Genomic DNA, 23,728 nt, shown 5'->3' with positions numbered 1-23,728 from the left:
AAAAAGGATTATAAGACAAATTGTATTTGTGAGGCATGCGACATTTATCTCTGTGTTACCTTACCAGTATGCGAAATTTGTTTCGATGAATACGATAATTTGTTTCGACCGTGTGGATGTAGATGATGTCAGGAATGGAATTTCAGTCTTCTTGTTCTTGTCAATCTTCCACAGGCGATGGATGAACATCAAAAAGTGAAAAATATTACAGTAGTGATTTGTGCAAAATCAACTAACAATTGTTCTCCTAAATTTTGATGTCCTGAAGAAGGTCCCAACCAAAGGACCGAAACGTCGGCAAAATAAAATAAAGAGAAGAACAAGAACAAGAAGACTGAAATTCCATTCCTGACATCATTTCGATGAATATCATAAAAATTAAAAATGAAGTAAACAGTAATACATTTTTATAATAAATAATTTTGTTTTTGTGTACCACTCTTCAAGATTCTTTGAGACCAAAAATTGAATGAGATATTTTTTTAAAATTAATTTTTGATCGTTTCAATTTTTACTCGCACTCTAAATAACTCTTCTTATTATCACAAATATATTCAAGTTATTCCTCCTACAAAAATAACAGAGCAAACGAGTAAACTAGTCGTCTGTAAAATTTTGTGTTTTTTTACCTTTAAGGACGATTGGGTCATATATGACCCATAGTTTTCCCGGACTCCCAGGGATAGGAAATTTTTTTTCTAACCATAAATCTCTTATTTAGGCTAAAATATCGAGGGAAAATTGATTTCATTGAATTTCGCTCAGCGGAAAGCTTCTCGTCCTTAAAGGGTTAAGAGGGACCCCCGGTGTACCAAGAACAAAATAGTGAATTGTGAGACGCTACATTTTGTCCTATGTTCAATATTAGGTGAGATTCTTAACAATCTCACCTACTATAATCCTAACAAAATTTCATGTCGTCCGATCGACCTCAAATTTGGCCAAAATGTGTTTCAGCACTTCCTGATCACGAATATATATGTGGCTAATTTACGTTCCCGGCCGGCCGGCCGGCCGCTCTTTGGAGCTTAATAGCTCCTAAACTAAAAGAGATATCGACTTGCGGTTTTCGGCAAAGGTTATATATCGGGTGAAAATTGCAACTTGGTGCATAGACCCCCCACCCCCCACCCCTCCTTCCGCCATTTTGAAGACCCCCCTTTTTTTGTTTTCTCAATAGCTCCGCCCCTATGGCATTCAGCGGACTCAAATTTTAGTATGTTATAGCTGGGCCTTAGAGCTTTCCATCAATACCAAACTTAAGGTCCCCCGACCCCCCTGACCCGAGCTATAAGGGTCCAAAAAAAATTTCTTAAAATGGCCATAACTCCGGTTCTAATTGTCAGAATTTAAAAAGTGAGGGCTTTTTGGAAAGCTCTCGTGAAATTCCACTTCCCCTTCTAACATCGCAAGTTCATAAAACCACCGCTAGGGGCGCTTTTTTTAAAAAGAAAATTTTTAAATCTTAAAAGTTAAATAACTCAAAAATTTCATTGTGCATCGGGCTGAAAATTTAGTATGTTGTAGCCGTTGATTATACCTATCAAACAAAAAAAACCTTAAGTCGATCCATAACCCCTGACCCGAGCTATAAGGGGTCAAAGTTCAAACATTGACCGGCCTCTATCTCCGGTTCTAACTAACATAGCGACCTAAATTTTACCTTTTTGGTTTCGTCTCGATGAGCACTTTCAGATGGAAGTTCAAAAAGTCACCACAGGTGGCGCTGTGATAGCGTCAAAATTCATCGCAATTCAAAGTCACTTTTCTCAAAAACGGCATTGTGCAAGTTAATGAAATTTTAGTATGTTGTAGTCCAGTCTAGGACGTTTCCAAAATGGTGCGTATGCGCGCTGTGGTTAAAACAGAACCGGAGATATGAGGGGTCAAAGTTCACGAAATTCAAAAAATCATATCTCCGGTTCTATGTGACCGATTTTGATGAATGAGGGCTTAAACGAAAGATCTCACCAAATGCTACAACTTTCTAGAATGTTTGAACTTCGTGGGACCAACACCAGGGGCGCCACAGTCGAAAAACCAATTTCAATATCACATAACCTCAATTATCTCGACTGTCGCTGAACCGATTTTGATGATTACTTCAACATAATTGTAGAGCACATTTGTCTCTACATTTCGTGCATACATCATTTTCCGATCAGACTACGCTATCACTCCGATTTTGCCGTTTAAGTGTGAAAAAATTGATTTTTCCCATAATAACGCTTTGAAATCACTCAGATGCCAATTTGACTGCCTCTACTCCACCAAGACACTTAAAATAGGGGTTTAAATGGAAAGTCCCGCAAAATACAACAATTCTTTGATTTAGTTGAAGTTCAACAAATGAACACTTGGGGCACTCTGGATGAAAAAACGAGTTAAGAAACAAAAAACCTCGCTTATCTTGGCTTCTGAGTAATCGATGAGTTCAAGTTCTACGGCAAAATTATAGAGAACATTCTGGTCTACATTTCACCCATATAACACTTTTCTGTCAGTTCATCCAAATCCTTGATATTTTGGTTCAAATACAAAACTTGTATAATTTCACGAATTTGATTCAAGATAACTGAATGGCGTCTCCCAACTTCAGCTCTAAATCGAATTTGCATGCACTCCGAGTTAGCTCACGTTAAGAATCTCACCTACATAAGCCGGTTAGGATTATCTGTCCCTTTTGTATAGATTGAGGTGCCCATTATGGTCCATTATTTAAGACTGATAAGAGGCTCTATTTGGAGTCAAGGATGCGGCCAGGATTTCAACAAGACGGGAGAAAAATTGAACAACTATCCCCAAAAGAAATCTTTTTTTTTTCGAACGCAGAGAACAAAAATATCCTGAAAAAATTGTAAAAAAAGCTAAATTATTAGACTTTGAGCTTAATTAAAAATCAATAAAAGGAAAAGGGAATACATTTACAATCTGTTTTTCGAGAAAATCACTGTGCCGATTTAAGCGATTTTGGAGGATTTAAACAAAAGGTACAAAAGCTTTTTCATGTATCATGTATCATCTAGGAAATTGCATTTTAAGTTTGAGAATCCCAAAACGATGTTCTTAGAGAACAAAAAAGCTTTTAAACTTTATATGCTTGAAAATCACAATCAATCTTATTTTAATGCGATTTTGATGATTTTAAGTGGTTGAGATAGCACGTAATCAGATTTAATTGATTTCTAAAAATAAATATTAGCTTTTATGTTTTAAGGAAAAAGGATTAAAAACACCTTCCGTTTTTTTTTTTTAATTTCTTAAGAAGATTTAGACAAGCTTTCTGTTAAAAGTTCACAATAAATTAATTTTCAAGTCGTTTTTTCTATGATATCAACTTATTTTCAAAGACGAAAACACTCCACAAAAAAATCGAGTGGAAATTCTGATAAAAAAAAATATTTTTACATGTTTAAAATCAAGAATTTAATTAAGGCTTTTCCTTGAAGAAAATGACAGAAAATTTCTTTCAACACTTTCTATAACTTTCTTTCAAAAAATCAATTCTAACCCTATTTTGGATTATTTTGAGGCCTGATGTGGAATGCTTTCTAGCTAGATATTTCCTAAACCTGTTCCATAGCGACTTTGTAGCTCTTCCTATTGTTCAAAAATTATCTTCATCTTATTTAGCAACATCTGAAATTCGATGAAGTCGAAGATATCGGGGATAAACAGAATCACAGAATGGAATAATTGAGAATCACAGAATACCGAATTGAATTTACAGTAGAGTCCCACTATAGGCCATCGCTCTTTAGTCCACAATTTATCGACCGTTGATTTCAAAACACTGATTTTAAGTTAGGTTATGTTTTTTAGTACACGACATGCAATGTTGTCATGATTATTTTAATATTTTTGGAAAACTTTATTGAGTAGTTGTGATAATTGTGATCCATAATGAAGAGAGCGAGGACAAGTACCACAATCGCAAAAGAAAGTGAAAGCCGTCGAGCATTTTCAATACTAAAAGTCGTTGATCATTTTAAAAAATGACATGGACTATAGTGCGACCTAAGTGTCAAATCTGGAACCAAATATGGACTATAGCGAGACTCTACTGTCTACTGTATTAAGAGAATCACACATTTGGAGTCATTATAGAATCACATTGGAATCCCATGGAATAAACGGAATATGGACACAAATTTTCGATTTTGAGTAACCCCTTGGTGCACAGAAACATAATTCACAATGTTCATAAAATTTCAAATAAATATTTTAGCAAATTTTTAATCCATGTTATCTAATGGTAAGACCCCAATGTTTTGCTGAAGATTGTTAGTGTAGAACCTGTTCTAATTTTCTATGATGATAAGCGCCTCAGTGCCTTTTAGTATCAGTTTTCGAAAATTTCTTTGTGTTCGCAGTAAAAAGAGATTTTTCTTTATTATTCTTCGCGTTGATTAATCTTTTTTTTTTTTAAAGTAACTCTAAAATATTTTTTTTCCATTTTTAATTTCCCTCGAATTGTCTGTTATGAATTTTTAGGCTTAAATGACGCATTTTCTGCCAATTTCTTGTTAATTTTTTAACATTAGAAGAACTCATTAAAATTTTTGAAGAATCCCACAGGAAATATTGATGATTTTTGCCAAATAAAGAAAGCAAAATGCAATTTTCCCCACAAACAGTATCCCTTTTGTGCCACAAAAGTATCATCATTTCCTGTCGCTGGGACAAACAAATTAGAACATTTTAATGTCTTTCTGCAAATGCAATTAAGTAGTGTCCAAGAATTCCGCAACCCAAAAACTCACCTGACGAATCATTGATGAAAGATTTTGACCTGAAATTCAACCTCAAGACTTTGTTAGAAAATCCACTGTGAAAAACCCTTCTCACCAGAAATTTCTTTTGGATGGAATGAACTAAATTTTCTGTACTGAAATTTTCCATTCGTGAGTTATTTGAGGTCTCTTTTGGGTGAAATAAAAGATTCCCTGATAACGTCCAAAAGGGGCCAATATTTTTGCATTTTGAGGCGCTCACTTAATGATCAAGATGTTTTTGGCGATATACTTAAGACCAGGAAACCCAGGAAACTAATTAAATGCTAAGGGAGAGAGTGTCTTTAAGATAAGAAAATGAGTATTTTGGAGTATATTTTTTTGATCAAGAATTTCGATAAAGCAATGTAGGATTTTTAATTTAAAAAAAGACATTACTTGTCTTACTATTTAGTTTCTTGGTTTTTTCTCCAAAATTTCCTCAATAAAAAATTCTTTGCTATTGCAAATAATCCAGAAGATCAAGTAGTTATTTTTACGCCCATTTATGTGCCTTGGAGGATCGTAAACCGTCTTAGAGACATCAATAAAATTCCTTAAGAAGGAAGTCTCATAGCCTCCCAAGAAGACGGGTTGTAAAACACGGGCAGTTTATAAAGCTTTTGCAAAGAACTTTGGCACCTTTTTATTGTCCCTGATCCCTAATGCACACTAATCCTTTTGTTCTGCTTCACTTTCGGTTTCAAGGACTTTCCTTTTTGCAAGAACCCAAAGTTATTTTCTTAAGGAATTATTTCAGTGGCATCTCTTTCAACCAAAAAAGAAAAGGTGCCGAAAGGATTTGCAAGAGAAAGAAGGGAGACTTCTTAAACCAAAAAGGCATAAAATTAATGATTTACTACCTGATGTCAGTCTGCAAAATACCCTGACGACAGGATATTAGCCATAGGTCATTCGCTCCCAAAAACTACCTTAAACATTTCTTTTGTTGCAATTGAAGTTTGGTGCCAAAGTTGTAAGCAATCCAATAAAAAGGAGCGTCGCTAGGAAAAAAAGTGATTTTCCTGTGGCAAAAAAAATGATCGGGACTGATAAATAAATCATTTTTGGGAAATGTTTTGACGCCAGTCTTTTTTTTTTGTGACTCACATGATCGTCTTTTGTGGTGGACAGAAAAAAAAGAAAGCATTGACCTGAGGAAAAATTTGAAACAACAGTTGGAGAGAGGCACAAGTAGCAGGGCACTAAATCAGGTAAGGTCAAAGCCTTATGGAACTCATTTGAGTGCAAGGTAAAAGAGATTATTTTTCAATCTGAAACTCATGAAAAATCTCTTAAAGAATTATTTCTTAAATTATTAAAAAAAATTTAGTGATCAACCTTAAGATCCAAGCTCGCTAAAGAAGGGTCTGGAATTATTACTGAAAATCTGCTAGTGAAAGACTTTTGAGAAAGAACACTTGAGAGGCTTAAATCAACACTTACGAATATAATGTAGGCTTTAGAACTACACCTTTTTTGGTGAAACAAAACACGGAGAATGTTAGAACAAGCCTTGTCAAAGCAAAAATCTAAATTCAATTTGTCTTGACAAACACGTCACGTGATGGTCACATGATAAATCACGTGATTATTATCAGAACAGATAGAGCGAGACAGAAATATTTGCAATTCATTTTTAAAAGAAAAAATGGTAATTTTAACATGATGAAATTTTCTTGGTTGAAAACCAGTAGCAGAGTAGTTAATTCAGACATAATTGCAATTGGACATCTTTTAGATCAAAATTCTATGGAATCAAAATTCAAATCCTATTCCTTTTGAAATGTTTTGAATTTGTCTGTCCTACTCTTTCGCACTCTTCTTCTTTTTTAAAACATCAGAACGAAATGCGAAATAGCGGAATAGACATACGCGTTTGAGAGAAAACGCCACATAAATTTCGATTTAATGAAATTTTCCTCATCTAAATGGTTAGTTTTTCTAGTTTTCTTTGAAAATACGCGGAAAATAGCGTTTTTAATGCAACCCTAAAGGATGCAATAATGGTGCTATTCCAATGGAAAAAATGAGCATGTTTTTTAGCACATTACTGTTCTCAAGTACTAAAAAGACCATGACTGTTCTCACATGTTATTTCAATTAATGTCATATGGAATTGTGATCTGGTGAAAGCTTGCTTGGCGGGAACTAGTCCCTGGAGAGTGGCCTTCAAAGTTGAAGCCAATTTCTTACTTTCACATTCAAATGCGTATGGGAATTTTTCTGCAGTCGTGTCGTGATCGTTATGCTAAATATTTAAAAAGTGAGAAGTTTTCCCGTATTATAAGATACCTTTCCATATGGAGGGATAAATATACTAAATTTTTGTTTAAATAATTTTTTTTCCTTGGAGCACTGTGTGCTAAGTCCGAGATCAATTTAGGAATTGGCTTCAAATAGCTCCATATCAAAAGGCCAACTTGCCAGGCGCTTGGGCGGGAATATTCGAATTCGGATTTCGGTTGAGAAATCGACAATGATTAATTTAATGTTTTCACTTTCATAGAATTTTGTACATTTTTTTTTATCATGATAGACAAGATGTAAGGTTCTTACACAAAAACTTCATATTTTCCCCCGTCCTTGTCGTGTTCTAAAATCACCAAATAGTCATGACAGGAACCAACCCAAAAGAAAAGTTCAACCGAAATCCGAGATCCGAATTGAAATATTCCCTCCGACTCCGAGCAAGCTTTCACCCGATCACAATGCCATATGACATTCAGTCAGTGTGGAGTAAATTGTCATGTCAGCTTGATGGCGTGATGCAGTTGGATGGTCAGGAGTTGGCAATTTTAGCTTCGACCGCGGGTTTTCTCAGGTTTTCCATGAGTCTTCCCGTGAATGCTCAGTGGTGAAAATTCGGCGAGCAGCATTAATATTCTCTACTCATTATTTTCCTTGACATGACGTATGGGAACAGTCATGGTCTCATTTTAGTTCTTGAAAACAGTAATGTGCTAAAAAAGCATGGTCAGTTTTTTATTGGAATAGCACCCTAAAACCTTTGAAGGCTAAAATTTTGATCATGAAATTACTTTTTGTTTTATATTAATTTGTGAGATAATTATTGAGTATATCGGAAAAGAATCTAATTTTGAATTTAAAGATTTCCTCACTGTCTTAGATATACACAGAGAAAAAGGAGACCGCAGATGTGTATAAACATAAAGCGTGTACACGATAAAGTTGTTTCAAGAATAATGCTTTAAAAATGAAGTCTAGTCGAGTTCGTGTTTTAGCTCACTGACTTTGTGCATCCGTGCGATGAGGGGCTGCTTGGGCCTTCAAGGTCTTCAGTCCTTTCCTCTGTTTGATTTCGTGCACAAGACTGGGAGAACATTTAAGTTTTTTAGCCATATCCCTCACAGATGTCGAAGGATTGTTCTTGTAGCGCATGATCACCTTTTTCTCCAAATCTCGATCTCCAATACCCCGATTTTTTCCACATCCAGGTTTCTGGGCAGTGGTTTTACTGTTGAGGAATCGAAGAATCATCCTCCGGACGGTCTGGCGTGAGGTATTTGTGAGTTTTTCAAGGTCCGTGTAATTGATTCAAGGACTTAAGACGTTAAAATATCTAGGCGACTCATTTCTGAAAGATTTTCATATTAACCTAATTCAGAAACTCTGCTAGATGGACCATAAGTTTCTCTGAGTGAGGTATATTCTCAAGAAACACCAAAGAACCCGAAAATACCAGTCCTTTGAAAGAACACAGAAAACTTTATTGCACAGTGTTATAGGATGAATTTCATAGTCAATTTTGTCAGAAACCATAAGAGATAGACGCCTAGAACTTTACATCCACTTGGAGCACCATTTATGCTTATACGGGCTTCAGACCTAATACGGGATTCAGAACGTAGGCTCAGAAATATGGCTTACCTTCTCTAATTTCTTAAAAATCAAGATTTTATGGAAAATTAACACTTATAAGATTGGATATTATGATCAAGTGATCCATTAAATTTTGAAAAATCAATAAAATTGGTTGCTATTTTGAAATTTGAAACCCTCGGGAACTGGGCTAAACCTTAGATCTGAAGCCGGCATTAAGGCTTAGTTATAAGGCTTAACTTCTCTATTTTCTTATCAGTCGAAAAATTTTGGAAAATTTTGACTTAGAAATGGACTATTAAGGGAAAGTAATCTATTTGAATCAAAGGAACAAATTAAATTGGTTGTTATTTAGGATTTTGAAACCTTCGAAAACTAGGCTTAAACCTCTAGTCTGAAAACGGTTTTACGATGTGCGTAATTCCCCTTGGGAATAAGGAAAATTCTATGAACAAAAAATACAGTACGGGAATAATTTTGCAAAAATCCATGTTTGTCCCAAAGATCCGCGAAGAATTCCTCGAGTGCATAGTATACTTATATTTACACTAACATTTCGACTAAGTTCAGCTCTCAAATTTCCCGCCTATTAACAATAAATGCTCTGCTAAAGCCAACCCAAAATATTTGAGACGTAATGCCTCCCTTATAGACTAGCGTCTCTGATGGTACCGTTACGGATTCCTTTTTTTTTAAATTGTTTTATTTAAGTTTTTTAACGAAAAATTAAAAAAAAACAGAAAATTTTTAAAAAACATTTTTTGCTTCAAATTTCAACATCTCGAAAACTTATATACCGATTAAAGATTTTTTTTAAATTTGGTCTGTACTGAAATAGCTCTACAACATAAGCCTAAAATATACGAAATCGGTGAGATAGATTTCGAGATAAACTTAAAAAAAAACAGTTTTTTTCACATTTTGCAAAATATTTTTTAAAAAAAAAATAAAGCGAAAATCATTGAAAATTTAGCTGTCCATTTTCGGCATCAGGAATAGTTCAAAAATATGTCCTGTGAAGATATTCTGTCGATAGAGGCGAACATATAATACATAGGTAAATGATAAGTTGTAAAATTTAAATTTAAGTAGATATTTCATGCTGAAGGGGCAAGGGGCACTCGCTCTAAGTTTAACCCTTTAACGACGAGACAGTTTTCGCAGATCAAAAATTAGCAATAAAAATGAAACTATTAAACAAAACTTGTGATGCGTTTTACTTTACGTCTAAACTTTGCAAAGTCAACAGAGTTTGATTTGGTGTAGTTTTTGTCTCTATGAACAATAGGGACAAAAAGAGCTCAAAAATTTAAATAATTATTCTGTCGATATCAATGACAAATAATTTTCACTTTAATGAAAAATATAATGTTTGAGTATTGTAGTTTTTTGTTCCAAAACGGTTTTACTTTAAAAAAAATTGGAAGTACAGTAGACTCTCGCTTATCCGTGGACTCTTTTTCCGGGTGACACAAAAAAATCCGTGAGGCAGTTGAATTTTCAAAATTTTGATGACACATTGTTCGCGTTTTGGGTTTTTTTTGTTAAGTAAATGTGCTCTATCTACTGTAATTCTTACTCACTGTAACTTTTTTGGACAGAACGCATGTTTAGAGAGACTGTCGGATTCAGTCAGGTCAGGATTCACTCCATAAATTTTCAATGTAAACAAAAAAATCGTTGGATTTCAAACAATTTGATGGGTATCACTCTCAAAATCCGTATGACATTTGATCCCGCTCTCACGGATATGCGAGAGTCTACTGTATAAAAAATAATTAAAATAAATTCTCTATATGAGAATTTAAAAATTCGTAATTTTTGAGCTTAAAAAATTACTATATAGCAAATAGATGTAGACTTTCAAGAAATATCCTAGATTCCTTCAATCTTCTACTTTGAAATTACGTGTAATTATAAGAAAAAAATAACTCTAGGTAGTCAGAAAAAATTATTTTCTTTATGGGACACCGGTGTTCCAATCGTCCTTAAAGGGTAAAAAGATCAAGAATTACAAGAAATCGGTAAGTTTAAGCCTTAAAATCGGAATAAATTATTTCACACTCAATTCCAAATAACTAAAGCTGTGCTTCTCAACTTAAGATGCGAGCACATGCAGAGGGAAGATATTTTGACCAGTAGCCAGATCATGATTTCTTCTATGGCATTTCTTACCTAGACCACCAGACAAAAGCCTCCCGTTGACCTTTTGTCAACCCAAAGACCCGATCCCAAGGGTGAAAGGCGCAAGAAAGCAGACAAACCGAAGAAGTGATAAAGCCATTAGAAGGAATATATCCGACTCGTCCAGTGGCACGAGTACTAATGATAAATCTGCCAAGAGATCACCTGAAATCCTCCCCTTCAGAGTTGAACGACCATCCAGGAATTCCACGTGTTTTGTGCGATAAAAACAGTTCTTTTCTTAGGCTCATTTTACTTTTAATAATCTGACTTTGGGAATACATTGTTCAAGTTATGACTACAAAATCATTTTGTATTTTTAATAAAGTAGTTTTTTTCACAAATAATAATAAATTGAAAGGACTAAACATTCATTTTCACTAATGGTTACGAATGATGAAGGGGAATTGGTGGGATGAAAAACGCTGACTTGTACCATTTGATCAGGTAGCTTAGAGATCTGAAACCAGGGGAAAGCGCTCTGGAATCTAAGCCGTAAGTTGACGATCCAGGATGTTTCCCCAGGAGATTGTTGAGTTGGTCATATCATTGAGGAGCATCCCACCGACAAATGGTGGGTAGTCCATCATGTGATCAGCTGCAGGATCGGGAAAGCCCGAATAGGGCAGCTGGAAATCATAATGAAGGTCTGGTCGGTAGAAAGGCTGCTGAGGGGGATCGTAGAAATTTTCCTGAGGGTACAAGGGCTGCTGCCTCGGTTCCTGCTGATATATCTGTGATCCAGCTGGATATGGGGGAGGTGGTTGGTATTGCTGATGAACTTCCTCGCCGGAGGCAAAATTGGGAAAGGCCGATGGCTGAGAAATAGCCACCTGGCGCTGTGACATGAGCCTGGACACGATATTCTGATCATTTTGCTTCTCAGCTAATTTCTGGAGATTCTTCACTGCACTCGCAGCTAAGCGATTCTGTGGTTTATTTGGTCCAGAAACCTTTCCCTTTATCACTTTGTTCTCCTTCATGCGTCTGTTCTGGAACCAGATCTTTATTTGCTTCTCTGTGAGATTGAGTTCTCTGGCCAGGCTACTTCGGGTGGCCCTGGAGATGTAGACGCTCTGAGTGAAGGCATTCTCAAGAGAAACCAGCTGGAAGGTGCTAAACTGCGTCCTCGAGCGCTTCTTCACGGGTTCAGCAAAGGCGGCAGGTTCAGGATTTGCGGGCAGAGATTGAGGTGGTACTGATCGGGTAATTGGCTGAACAGTCGCCATGGCTGGACGTGGTTGCTGATTGAGCTGTGGCAGGATGATTTCAGCCGGTCTCTGCTGCACCTCAGTCGTCCATGGTGGACTTGCTGTCTCCCCACCGACCTGACCCCCCGGTGGACTCTGACTGGTCCCAGAACAGGCCTGAGGGCTCAGAGACACCTCCTGGGGCGAATTCTGTACCGATGTTGTCGACTGTGACCAAGATTCGTCGAGATCTTGTCCCCAGTTGTTCTCAAATTTCCTGATCTTCTGAAACGGGAATTTACAGTTAGTGTCCACTTCCCCGAAATTCTTCCCGCCAAAAGTCAATTGGGGCAAATCTTGTTGAAATGAATCCACACAAACCTCATCAAGTGCACTCTCGATGTTGGCAAAGTTATCCATGGTATTCGATGGCAAGAAGTCGCTCATATCAACTATTTCTCAAAAGATATCCACTCACTCCACAAGAGACAAAGACACTCAGATATTGTTACGGGACAGAAACTGTACAACAAATGATTGTCCAGTCGGTGCTGGTGAGTCTTTTATAACCACCGAAGCCTCCTCTCGGTCAGAGTTCGGGTTCTTTTGGGAGAAAATCCAGAGGCAAATCTGGCCAAGAGCTACCTGGAAAATCTGAGGCGGAGCGATCAGAAACTTACCATTGCTCCGCCCCTTTTTCCACCTGGAAAACTTTAGCATTTTACGAAAATTCTCCAATAAAACGAATAAAACTCTTTTTAAAATTTCAAAAATCCAAGAAAAAATCATGATCTTGAAAAAAAAATGAATTTCAATTGATTTTCTTGAATTTGATCTCTTAAAAGTTCTCCTCGTTTTCCTCAAAAGGGGCTGCTAAATAAACGAATCGATATCTTGCATCGGAGTATTATTCCAAAAATAGGAATAATACCAAAAACCATGGAATTTTAAATATTTTAAATTTTTTATTGAAGAATAATAATTTTCAAAATTCTTACAAACTCTATAATACATTGATGACTCTGTTCTACACTATTCTAAGATGGATTTACATTTCATTTATTCTTTTCTCAGGCAATGAATGTACAGCTCTGTACGGAATCTTTCGAGAAATTGGTAGAAAAAGAATTAAAATTAAAACAAAGAGAAATTTAACAATTAGAATAGAGTATAGAGTATAGAATATTAGAATAGAGGAAATGGCAAAAAATAAATGGTCAGTAAAAAGTCAAAAGTGGTCAGCAAAAAATTAAATTTGATCAGTAAATAATTCGAAATATTCGGTAAAAAGTAAAATTTGGTCAGTAAAAATGTCGAATTGATCAGTAGATATACTCGAGTTGATCAGTAAAAAATTGAAAATTAATCAGCAAAAAATTAAAAATGGTCAGTAAAAAGAAAATATGGTCAGTAAAAAATTAAAAATGAGTTGATCAGCAAAAAAATAAAAATTAGCAGCAGAAAAATTAAAAAAGCATTAAAAAATGAAAAATGATCAGTGGAAATATTCGTATTGATCATTGAAAAATTAAAGAGTGGTCAGCAAAAAATTTAAAAAGGAGCAGTATAAAGTAAAAATTGGTCAGTAAAAAAATAAAAGTGAACAGTAAAAAATTAAAAGTGGTAAGCAAAAAATTAAAAGTGGTCAATAAAAAATAAAAATTGGTCAGTAAAAAATTATAAACGAGCAGTAAAAAATAAAAATTGAACAGTAAAAAATTAAATATGGTCAGTAAAAAATAAAAAATTGGTCAGTACAAAATAAAAAATGAGCAGTAAAAAATCAAAAAAAGTGGTCAGCAAAAAATTAAAAAATGATTAGTAAATTATGAAATGGGGTCAGTAAAAAAATTAAAATATGAGCAGTGAGAGATAGAAATTAAGGGCAGAATCACATTGACAGTAAAATGCTCACCGTCACCGTCAAAGCCCTCACCGTATTTCGTTGATTTACGCATTTTCATTGTAATTTTTACGCAAATTCTCAATTACCGTGTTACATTATCTCATACTCGGTGGCACTAGGTGAAAATAATATAAGAAAATTGAAGAAATAAAACGAAAATGCGATAAACGGTGAGCAAAAAAACTGTACGAAAAACTGTAGCAAAAAAATCCTACAGTTTTTCTTATTGCTTACCGTTTATCGCATTTTCGTTTTATTTCTTCAATTTTCTTATATTATTTTCACCTAGTGCCACCGAGTATGAGATAATGTAACACGGTAATTGAGAATTTGCGTAAAAATTACAATGAAAATGCGTAAATCAACGAAATACGGTGAGGGCTTTGACGGTGACGGTGAGCATTTTACTGTCAATGTGATTCTGCCCTAAAATCAAAATTAATAAAAATGCTCAGTGAAAATTAAAATGTGGTTAGTAAAAAATAAAGGGAAATATAAATGATCAGTAAAAAGTTAAAAGTGGTCAGCAAGCTCATTTTTAATATTTTACTAACCAATTTTATTTTATTTTTTGTGTTTTACTGATCATCCTTTACTTTTTAGAGATCATGTATTATTTTTTTCTGACCACTTTTTACTGATCATGTTTCATTTTTTTTTCTGACCACTTTTATAATTTTTTACTGATTTTTTTTTTTAAACTTTTTACTGCTCGTTTATTCAATGCCAATGAAAATTAGTATTAAAAGTATTTTAATTCTAATGTGTTTGAATTTTAAATACTGAAATATTTTCAACTTTAAAAAAAATATGTAAAATTTATTCGATTTCCTTAGGCACATCTTTTCAACCAATTTTCTCAAACATTTTGAAAAAAAGTTTCTTAAAGTAATGGATTTTAATTTAAAGATTGATTAAAATTTATCGTATTTTATATTCTTTGATTTAATACTGAAAAATATTTCATTCAAACTCTTAACCAGAAAAAAACAGAATTTTAACAGTGCTATCACACTAGGTTTTTTTTTCAATTTAGAAATGCAATTCAATTTTCCGATGAATTGTTATCATTTGATTTGATAGATTTTCGCTTATTTATTGATATAAACTAAAACTTGGCCCACCAAAACATGTTTAAACATTCTAAAATAGCATAAATGTGGTTGCTCAATTAAGTTTGAATACAGCAAATTAAAGTGTTAAAATTGCTCATTAATTTCAATTTTATTGCAGTGAAAGAAGAGCCTTTTGAACCAAATTGTTCTTTTAAGTTTATTCAGTCGTAATTTATTATTATTTGTGGCCAAAAAAATAAAAAGAGTAACAGTGATTATTGATAAGCTTGTACGCGAGTGAAGCTTCTGTATCGGGAGTAATTTGCTGAGTGCCTCCAAAGCAATTCAAAGGAAATTGTTGTCAAGAAATCGCAGTTGGGATGACTTCATACAGATTTTCTACAAAATTGTATGAGTCTCTTCATGAGCCCTTTTGCCTAGCCTACAACCCTTACTTCTGGCTTTGGAGATTCTTTTGCATAACAGATAAGTGGCTTTATCACAGCGAACAGACTGGGCTTTTCTACATGGTCATTGCTTTTTTACACCTTCATTGCCTTTTTACACGTGGAAAAAATAATCAAAAAATTGCGGCACCAAACCAATTTTTGTATCAGTTTGATGTTTTTCCGTTCTCTGAGACAATATTCTTTAAAAAGAAAATGATTTATTAGTAAAATTTTCCGATTATAAGTACCTTGAGCAAAGAGCAAAAAGCAGTTGACCGGTCAATTGCTTTTTGGTTTTGATACGAGGTGTTTATATTAGGCAAATTTTACTAATAAATCATTTTCTTTTTAAAGAATATTGTCTCAGAGAACGGAAAAATCATCAAATTGATGCAAAAATTGGTTTGGTTTGGAGAGTAAAAAAAAGTGAGAATTATGCCGAAGGAATATGTTTGGTATGGATTGTTGCCGGTTTCCGGTGTGATCTGTTCTAAAAGGGATTTCTTATTTAAATATTAAAATTTCCAGCTCAAATTCTACTTTTTCATATATTTTTTATTATTTTTCAAATTACTTCTTATTATTGTCGCAATTTTATTTATTTTACTTCATTGTGTTATATTTAAAAAACATGAATAAAATCATCAAACTCAGTTCTCCTCGAAGAATTCTCCTTTAGCTTTGATAAGATTCAGAGCATCCTGTTGATCAATCCTGAAGTGCTTCCACCAATTTTTTTTCTATAATATTCTCATGAAGTTTCGATAAGTAAACTGTTTTAAAATTTATTGTGTAGAAGCCTCCTTTCGTTTTTGACCAAATCACTTCGAATTTAGAACAAAAAAAACTTTAAATTTAAAATTGTGAAATGCGCTTTTTCTCGAAAGCAAAAATTGTGTTAGTTTGGAGAGTTTTTCTTCAATATGGTTACTTAATCTTGGATTATTCAACAGAAAGTCACAAATACTCACAAAATTCTATTTTAAATTAGGATACTTTAACCCGTCAACTTCATAAGGCATTTAGGTAAAAAAAATCCCTTTAAGATCCCTCTTACTCCAAAATTAATTATAATTGATAATAGTTAGCAGATTAACACTTAAAACAAATTCAGCCTTATCTCGAAACCATAGAGCTGTTAAAAAGTAATTAGAAATAACTTAGGGTTTTACGAGAAGAGGGTTTAAATGCCTTTGAATAGCCTTTTTATGGGAATCACCAAGTCTTGAGGTAGCAACGAGTACGAAATATTTTAACGATTTTAACATTAAATTATTTAAAAATATTATTTAAATAATATGTATATCAAACAAAATTGATCAATCATTTTGTAAATTTTGAAAATGTTGTGATTCTTTTACAAGGTATAGGGCGTTGTGGTGCACAAGTGCCAAGTGGAAATTTTCAAAATTCGATATTGTCCGAGCGGTAACTCAATTCAGGGAACTTGGGCCAATTTGGTTAGGGAACCCAGAGAACTCATTCACACAGAAAAATTTCGACTCTAAATTTAAGAATATATAAGACTCCGGGAACTTAAATTGGACGTGAATCCTCAAGGCATTTAAGTTCACAAGATCTTTATGAATAAAATGGGCTAGAATCTTTATGTCTTTGACGCTAAGGCCGTCTTCAGACTAGAGGTTTAGCCCAGTTCCAGAAGGTTTGAAAATCTTTAAAACAATTAATTTGGTTCTTTAGAATTCAATAGATTATTTGGGTGTTATATTACAATTCTAAGTCGAAATATTATGAAAAATCTTGATTGATAAGAAGTTAGAGAAGTTAAGCAATATGGCTAAACCTTAGGTCTGAAGCCCGTATAAGGGATCGGGAACTTAAGTTCAGCATTAGCTGAAAAATGGAAAATATCGTCAGATTTGCAAATTATAACTAAAACTAAACGATCAAGGATTTGGAAATATAGCATTATTGGCATTCATTAGATGAAATTTGAAATTAAATTCCTGGCTGTTTCTGTTTAAGAATTTTCCATTTTTCTGTGTGTATTTTTCCAGGAACCCGGGGTACTCATGTATATTTTGTTTTAGGAAATCCAAAGTAATCTCGGGGAATCGATAATCGATATATTATTTCGGAGAACCAGGACCTCGAGCTACTTTGATCGCTTTTACCTCTTATACCCTTCGATATTTTCCAAAGTAAGAGATATCGAAGTCCCAAATTTTTACCAATAGCGTTCATAAGCCACCTTAAAGTCTGTCCAAAGTTTCAAAAGAAATCGAACAAGGAATATGTTATAAATTGGAATATTGAAAGTTCAATTTCTCTTCTACTTTTAATTCTTTTTATTTTTGTGCGTCGTAAAATCTTAAATTTCTCAATTAATTTAGGTATTCGATAGAGCGTAGACAGAATTTCAATAAAAAGGGGGCCGAATACAAAATTCTATTAGCTGATTTAGAAGAATATGTTTAGATAATTATTCTCCGAAGAAACATATCGTCGGTTCCGAAGAAGACTATTGTAAGTCTACTTCCAATAGTATAAAAAGATGGAATCATTGGATACAGAAACCTTAGATCTATATCCTCACAAAATTTTATGTTGACTAAGATATTCCTGCAAAAGTTACAAGAAAAAACTTAAAATCAGCGTGCCCAATTATTGAGTTTTTTGCCCACAATTTTGCCATAATTAATTGAAAAATAATGTTAACTAGAAGATATTTAATGCGCAAGTATGATAAAATAGTTTCAAAAGCTGAAAGTATACTAATTGCAGTGAAATTAATGAAAATAAATTTTAGCTGTCGAACTTTAAACCTCTTTCCTGTAAAGTTTATATTTTGGACTTACAATACTCGTCTTCGGAACCGACGATATTTCGAATGCAACGAACAAGAGCTTTCTCGGAAAATTCCAAAATATTTAATTTTTAAAAATTTAAGATATTAAAAAATCAAGAAATAATGGAATGGGTAGAATGAAACAATCAAAAAGAAGCTGCGCAATTTTGCTAATTCAAAACTTGAATAAAAAAAGCCTTTCAAAAAATATTTTTCTTTTTTAAAATATTAGGAAGTTCTTGTTTTTGAAAATCTTTTTTGGAACGATTGTATCGTGAACAGGCCTTATACAAATACTAAGAACTATGATAATGGTTTAAAGTAATACTTACTGGTAGCAAACTGGAAAACATCCAAAAACGAAGCCAAGTACGAAAACACCAGGGGCCTAGACGAAATCCCAGGAAAATAACCCCGCCAAGGAAGATCTAAAACCCTCCGAACCCACCCGGTCCTTTACGAATTTTACAATTTTTGGCAAAAGAGAAACTGAAGACTCGGAGAAGACCCCATATAAGGCATAGGGGAAGTCTTTGATGCTTCGTACATGTTCTGGCTTTGAACACTTCCTTTTTCTCCCATATTTCTGTAATGAATCTTATATAATTTTTTCAGGAAATGTCTGACTTAAGACTGGCTATTAAAATACAGGAAAAGGTGCCCATGCTTCGTACGATCCTAAGCTTCGTAATGACTAAATTTTCCTCTTCCAAAATTGGTCAGTTTTTATAATATATTTCAGAGACTCATATATTCAGAGACGTAAGAAAAATTTAGTCATTACGAAGCTTGGGATCTTACATAGCATGGGCATGGGCACTTTCCCCTATTTCTACTAGGTCAGATTCATTAAAGGAATATGGGAAAAATATGATGTGTTTGAAGGCGATTTATACGCGAAGTTTGAATGACTTTACCAAATGGATCCCCCGGAACTTTGTTGAGATATCCTCAGTTAACCCATTGTTACACTGTATCTCATACAATTTAATGAATTTTTCTCAATCAGCAACTTGAATTTATTATTTTTTTTAACGTTCTTTTATCTTTTTTTTTACTTTTCACTTCTAATGACTTATGTTCTTTATTTCTTTTGACTTTTATTTATGTTTTTTTTTAATTTTCTGTTTTATCATCTTTTTTCTTTAATCTTTTGTACCTTTGAAGAATCAAATCCCAAACCACAATTATTTTTATTTTAACGTTCTTTTTTCTTTTTTTTACTTTTCACTTCTAATGACTTATGTTCTTTATTTCTTTTGACTTTTTTATGTTTTTTTAATTTTCTGTTTCATCATCTTTTTTTTTTAAACTTTCGTACCTTTGAAGAATCAAATCCCAAACCAAAATTCAACAAAATGAAAAGACAGAGACGAGATTTAAATTGAAAGACAAATTTTTCTTTACTAAAATATTTAAACTTTACTCACAAAACAATGTACAAACTTTTTTTGTCAATTATTACAATTTTTTTTTAAGATTTTAACTGTGAACAATTTATAATTTAGCAAAAGTAAATCCTTTTTCGTTAAAGTTTGTCTGAAGGAGTAAAGAAAATTCAGTAAAGAATTTTTACTGAAGATTCTACGGATGATAGCCGTAGTGTCCGTAATTGTAACCGTAGTGTCCGAAATTGTAGGGCGGTGGATAAGGCGGTGGATAGGGCATAGGCGGTGTAGGATAGGGAGGTAGATAGTAGTGAGACGGATTAACTTGCCTAGAATGGCTGAAATGCGAAGGGTCAGCTTGGGAATGAGGGTAGTTGAGGCAGTCAGGGTACTCCCGGGTCTGGGTGAGTAGATGAGTCTGTGGGGGTAGGGGATCAGGAACAGGCTGATGCTGTGCAGGAGTTGGAGTCCTCGGGGCCCAATCTGACGACCCAGAACTGACTGAAGAAGTCTCCGGAGATTTGTTGGCATTCTTGCCAATCTTTGTGCGTTGATTCTGGAACCAACCCCGGATAGCCGTTTCGGTGACGCCAATTTTCTCAGCCAGTTCACAGCGCTGAACCCTGGTCAGATACTTCGATTCCTGGAACTTCTTTTCCAGTATCTTCCTCTGCTCCTTTGTGAAGCTCGTTCGATAATTGCGCCTCTTTTTGCTGGGTCCAGGATCGGAGGAGTTTCCTGATGCGCTGGAGCTGATCCTTTCCCCCGCAGGACAATCGCAAGGTTGATAGAACTAAATCAGGAAGAAAAATAGAAAAAAATTAAAATTTAGAGAAAAAAATTGAGAAAGATGTTCCTGGATCTCACCTGCATTTGCTCTTCGACGAAATCCTTCAAATCCGGCAGAGTTACGTGATTATTGGTGAATAAATCCCTGAACGTTTCGTAGAGGATCTCCTCTTCGTAAATTTCTGACGACATTGAGAATTTTGTCACTGGCAATGCTTGAACGGGAGTTTGAAAACAAAGTGTTTAGCAGAACAGTTCAGGACCGGTCTTTTATACCCCTTCCTGAGCACTTGTTGCTATGTACTCTTGTACATGAGTGAAAGGGATAGCACACAAACACTCTAGATTCTTGATACCTTACCTCACACACAGAGATCCAAACGGACCGCTACAATTCAAAACATTTGCCTGATTTTTTTCGACTTGGAAGTTTTTCAATGAATAAAGTTTACATTCCTTGTTAATTTATTGAAATAAATAATTCTGCTATTTACTCATATTATTCCGTTGATTTGTTTTTGTAAATAATGTACATGAAATTTTAAATCAGTGTGATAAGAGGGGTTCTTATGATAGTCGAAAGCTTGGAAAGTGCAATTTTCTATCGTACGTTTTAGCAGAATAGCATTATCAAAACATCTGTAACACAATTTAAAATCTTCGCAAACTCCTGACCTCTGTTTCAACTTACCTTTTAAATTTTGGTTATAAATTTTATTACTTTTGATGCTTTTATAGCCAAGGAAATCAAATACTTGTCGTCATTACTGACATTATTAAGTTATATTTATATATTAATAATATTTCAAAATAAAATTGAAAAAATATTCTCTTAAGTCTAAGTAATAGTGAGTTGTATTATTAAGACATAACCTCAAATTTTTTAGGTTATTTTGAGAATAACCTAATCTTTATCAGGTTTCTGAAGCGCTTTAATACAAATGATTGCCAAAAAGAAAATTCTTGAATGATTTTAAAATTCTTAGATATTTTAGAAAGGAAATTCAATTCCCTAAGGATCTTTATAAATCTAGGTTATGATCGATGAGGTAAAATGGAGAACATTTGAATTGGTCAGCTTTAAAAATAAAAGTTTTCTCCTGTTTTAAAATGGAATTCATTTTAAAACAGGAGAAAAAAGCATAATTTTAAATCAGCCCCAATTCAAAAGTTCCCCTCTTCCCCCTACCGACCTTAACCTAGATTTATAAAGATCTTTAAAGCTGGAAGTTTTCTTTCTAAAATGCCTAAGAATTTTAAAATCAGTCAAGAATTTTATATTCGGCAATCCATTGAATTAAAGGGTTTCAAAATATATAAAGGTTAGTTTATTTTAAAAATATCCTCAATAATTTAAGGTTATGTCATGACAGACTTCAAGCTAGATTTAGGAAGATCTTTAATGCTCGAATTTTTCTTTATAAAATGCCTAAGAATTTTAAAATCAGTCAAGATTTTTATATTTAGTAATCCATTGAATTAAAGGGCTTCAAAACCTTGGATAAAGGTTAGGTTATTCTCTAAATAACCTCGAAAAATTGAGGTTATGTTTTGATTATACAAATGATTTTCGCATATCTTTTTTTTTTAAATAATATATCTATATAAATCACATTATTGTATGGTCCATTTTAATTTAAAGATTGAAGAAAAAAGACCTATTTTAGAGATGTTCCAATACAAAGTTGCCCCACTTCCCCACGAATTTCTTAAAACCTTGCAGAAATAATTGAACTTTTCACTGAATTTTTCCATCTTCAGACCTAAATTCTTTACGAAAGTCATGTAATCGCCTGAGAATTTGTCAAAAAGCAGATACGACAAAAGAATATAGTAATATCTCGAGTATAAAATGAAAATTTTTAATAAGACGATCAATTTATATTTATTTTCCTATAAATTAAGTCGAAATTTAAATATTTAATTTACAGGTGAATTTAAAATTTTCACAAATAAAAACGTTTTCAAATACACTTGCAAATCTTCATAAAAACAGGTTTTTCTAAAGTTTATTGAGAATCTTTAAATCAGCAAAATTTTATGAAATCTAAAATCACTTACAATTTCAAGTTAATTGTCGTCTAATTTTTCTTAGTATATACAAATTCAATTACTTGCATATAAGGGATGAAATTACATCCCCTTCTCAGTTTTGCATGTGCCTATCGCACCCTTTCGCACTCTTCTTCTTCTTCTTCTTCTTCTTTTGAACATCACTACAAATTCAATTTAGTTCAATACAAATGCAAAAGAGAGGGACAGAGATATTCAAAGTATTTAAAGAAAGAAAGGGATGTATCGAAATTTACATGAAGTTTTCCTGGTGTAAGGGACACACACTCGAAAACAGGGCGGGGCGTTCTCATTTCACGTACATTTGTTGTACAAAACCAACGATTCTATATAAAAGAGTCATTGACATGGTATTTTTTCTCAAATTCTTAATTTGGGTGCAAAACCCAGAGTATATTTAATGAAATTTGAAAAAAGTTTGAAAAAAAAACACGGATAACACAAGGATAGCAGTTCCTAAAACTTATCGAAAAATACGGAAAACATTGCAATTTTCTATAGGGTAAAGTGGTACAAGTTGGGCAATGGTACAATTTGGACAGGGCTTTTTGTCTTGATAAATTTAGTACTTCATTTTTATTTGTATATTTTTAATGCTTTAGTTTTATAATTTGGTTCCTTGTGCTTAAAAACAAATTTTGTACTGTATTTATCAAGAAAAAAGCCATGCCTAACCTGTACCGGCGAATTGTCCAACTTGTAACACTAATTCCAAATTATATCACTTTACCCTATTTTTTTTAGAAAAAATATTACTATTCCTGACATCTCTGAAAGCTTTTTAATTCAATAAAGTTTGACTGTTTGACAGATAAACTTAAATCTAGTTTATTGTAGATTAGATTCTTAACGTGAGTAAACTCGGATTGCATGCAAATTCGATTTGGAACTTAAGATGAGAGATATTATACAGCAATTTGGAATCAAATTTCTGGAAAATTGAAAACTTTTTATTTAAATCAAAATATCTAGGATATTACTGACGGCGTTATCACACTTGCACATTAAAATTTTAATGAGATTCACATTAATTGTCGCTTGTGAGCGTTTAAATATGTTATTTGTGTCTTTGAATCACTTAATATTTGGGGTTGTTCTATTTATTGATAAAGAAGTGAACTTGGCCTGCAAAAATAAGTTTAAATTTACCTAAAGCATAAATATTTTTCACATTAAAAAATTAAAGAGAAAATCGCATTAATTTTTCGCATTAATGCTATAAATCAATTTATATCAAATTTTGCGGGCCAAGTCTACCTTTTTATCAACA

At 33.5% G+C, this 23,728-nt stretch overlaps 2 protein-coding genes across 4 annotated transcripts in view; both read right to left on the bottom strand.

Annotated features, from left to right (window-relative positions):
• LOC129800690 (homeobox protein LOX10-like) overlaps positions 1 to 20,778 on the bottom strand; it is a 242,167-nt gene extending 221,389 nt beyond the window's left edge. The window contains exons 1-2 of one of the 2 annotated variants that reach the window (XR_008751645.1): positions 20,464 to 20,778; positions 19,655 to 20,389 (exon numbers count right to left, since the gene is read on the bottom strand). Coding sequence is in view for 1 of the 2 variants with exons in the window: in XM_055845278.1 (XP_055701253.1) it covers positions 19,793 to 20,389; positions 20,464 to 20,577 (711 nt within the window). In the remaining variant the exon portion in view is untranslated. Of the gene's footprint in view, positions 1 to 19,604; positions 20,390 to 20,463 lie in introns of those variants that run through there. The other variant, XM_055845278.1, reaches the window with a different exon arrangement.
• Positions 11,036 to 12,567, bottom strand: LOC129800685 (protein zerknuellt 2-like). 2 transcript variants are annotated; one of them, XM_055845271.1, is made up of 2 exons: positions 12,371 to 12,567; positions 11,036 to 12,274 (listed from the first exon to the last, which is right to left on the bottom strand). In XM_055845271.1, the coding sequence occupies exons 1-2, from the start codon at positions 12,434 to 12,436 to the stop codon at positions 11,288 to 11,290; spliced, it is 1,053 nt and encodes a 350-aa protein (XP_055701246.1). In that variant the 5' UTR covers positions 12,437 to 12,567; the 3' UTR covers positions 11,036 to 11,287. The 2 variants fall into 2 exon arrangements, with proteins under 2 accessions (XP_055701246.1, XP_055701247.1); XM_055845272.1 differs by having other exon boundaries at positions 11,036 to 12,271; positions 12,371 to 12,547.
• Positions 20,779 to 23,728: the final 2,950 nt, after the last annotated feature.

This window comes from Phlebotomus papatasi, chromosome 2, assembly GCF_024763615.1.
Source record: "Phlebotomus papatasi isolate M1 chromosome 2, Ppap_2.1, whole genome shotgun sequence".
Classification (NCBI taxonomy): domain Eukaryota; kingdom Metazoa; phylum Arthropoda; class Insecta; order Diptera; family Psychodidae; genus Phlebotomus; species Phlebotomus papatasi.
The sequence above is the reverse complement of the archived record's forward strand: the minus strand, read 5'-3'. Positions and strand labels throughout refer to the sequence as shown.

Coding starts and splice junctions, on each gene's coding strand:
- LOC129800685 (XM_055845271.1), bottom strand. CDS start 12,436: ATGAGCGACTTCTTGCCATCGAATACCATGGATAACTTTGCCAACATC. Junction 12,275..12,370: donor TCGAGAGTGCACTTGATGAG/GTTTGTGTGGAT, acceptor TTCCCGTTTCAG/AAGATCAGGAAATTTGAGAA.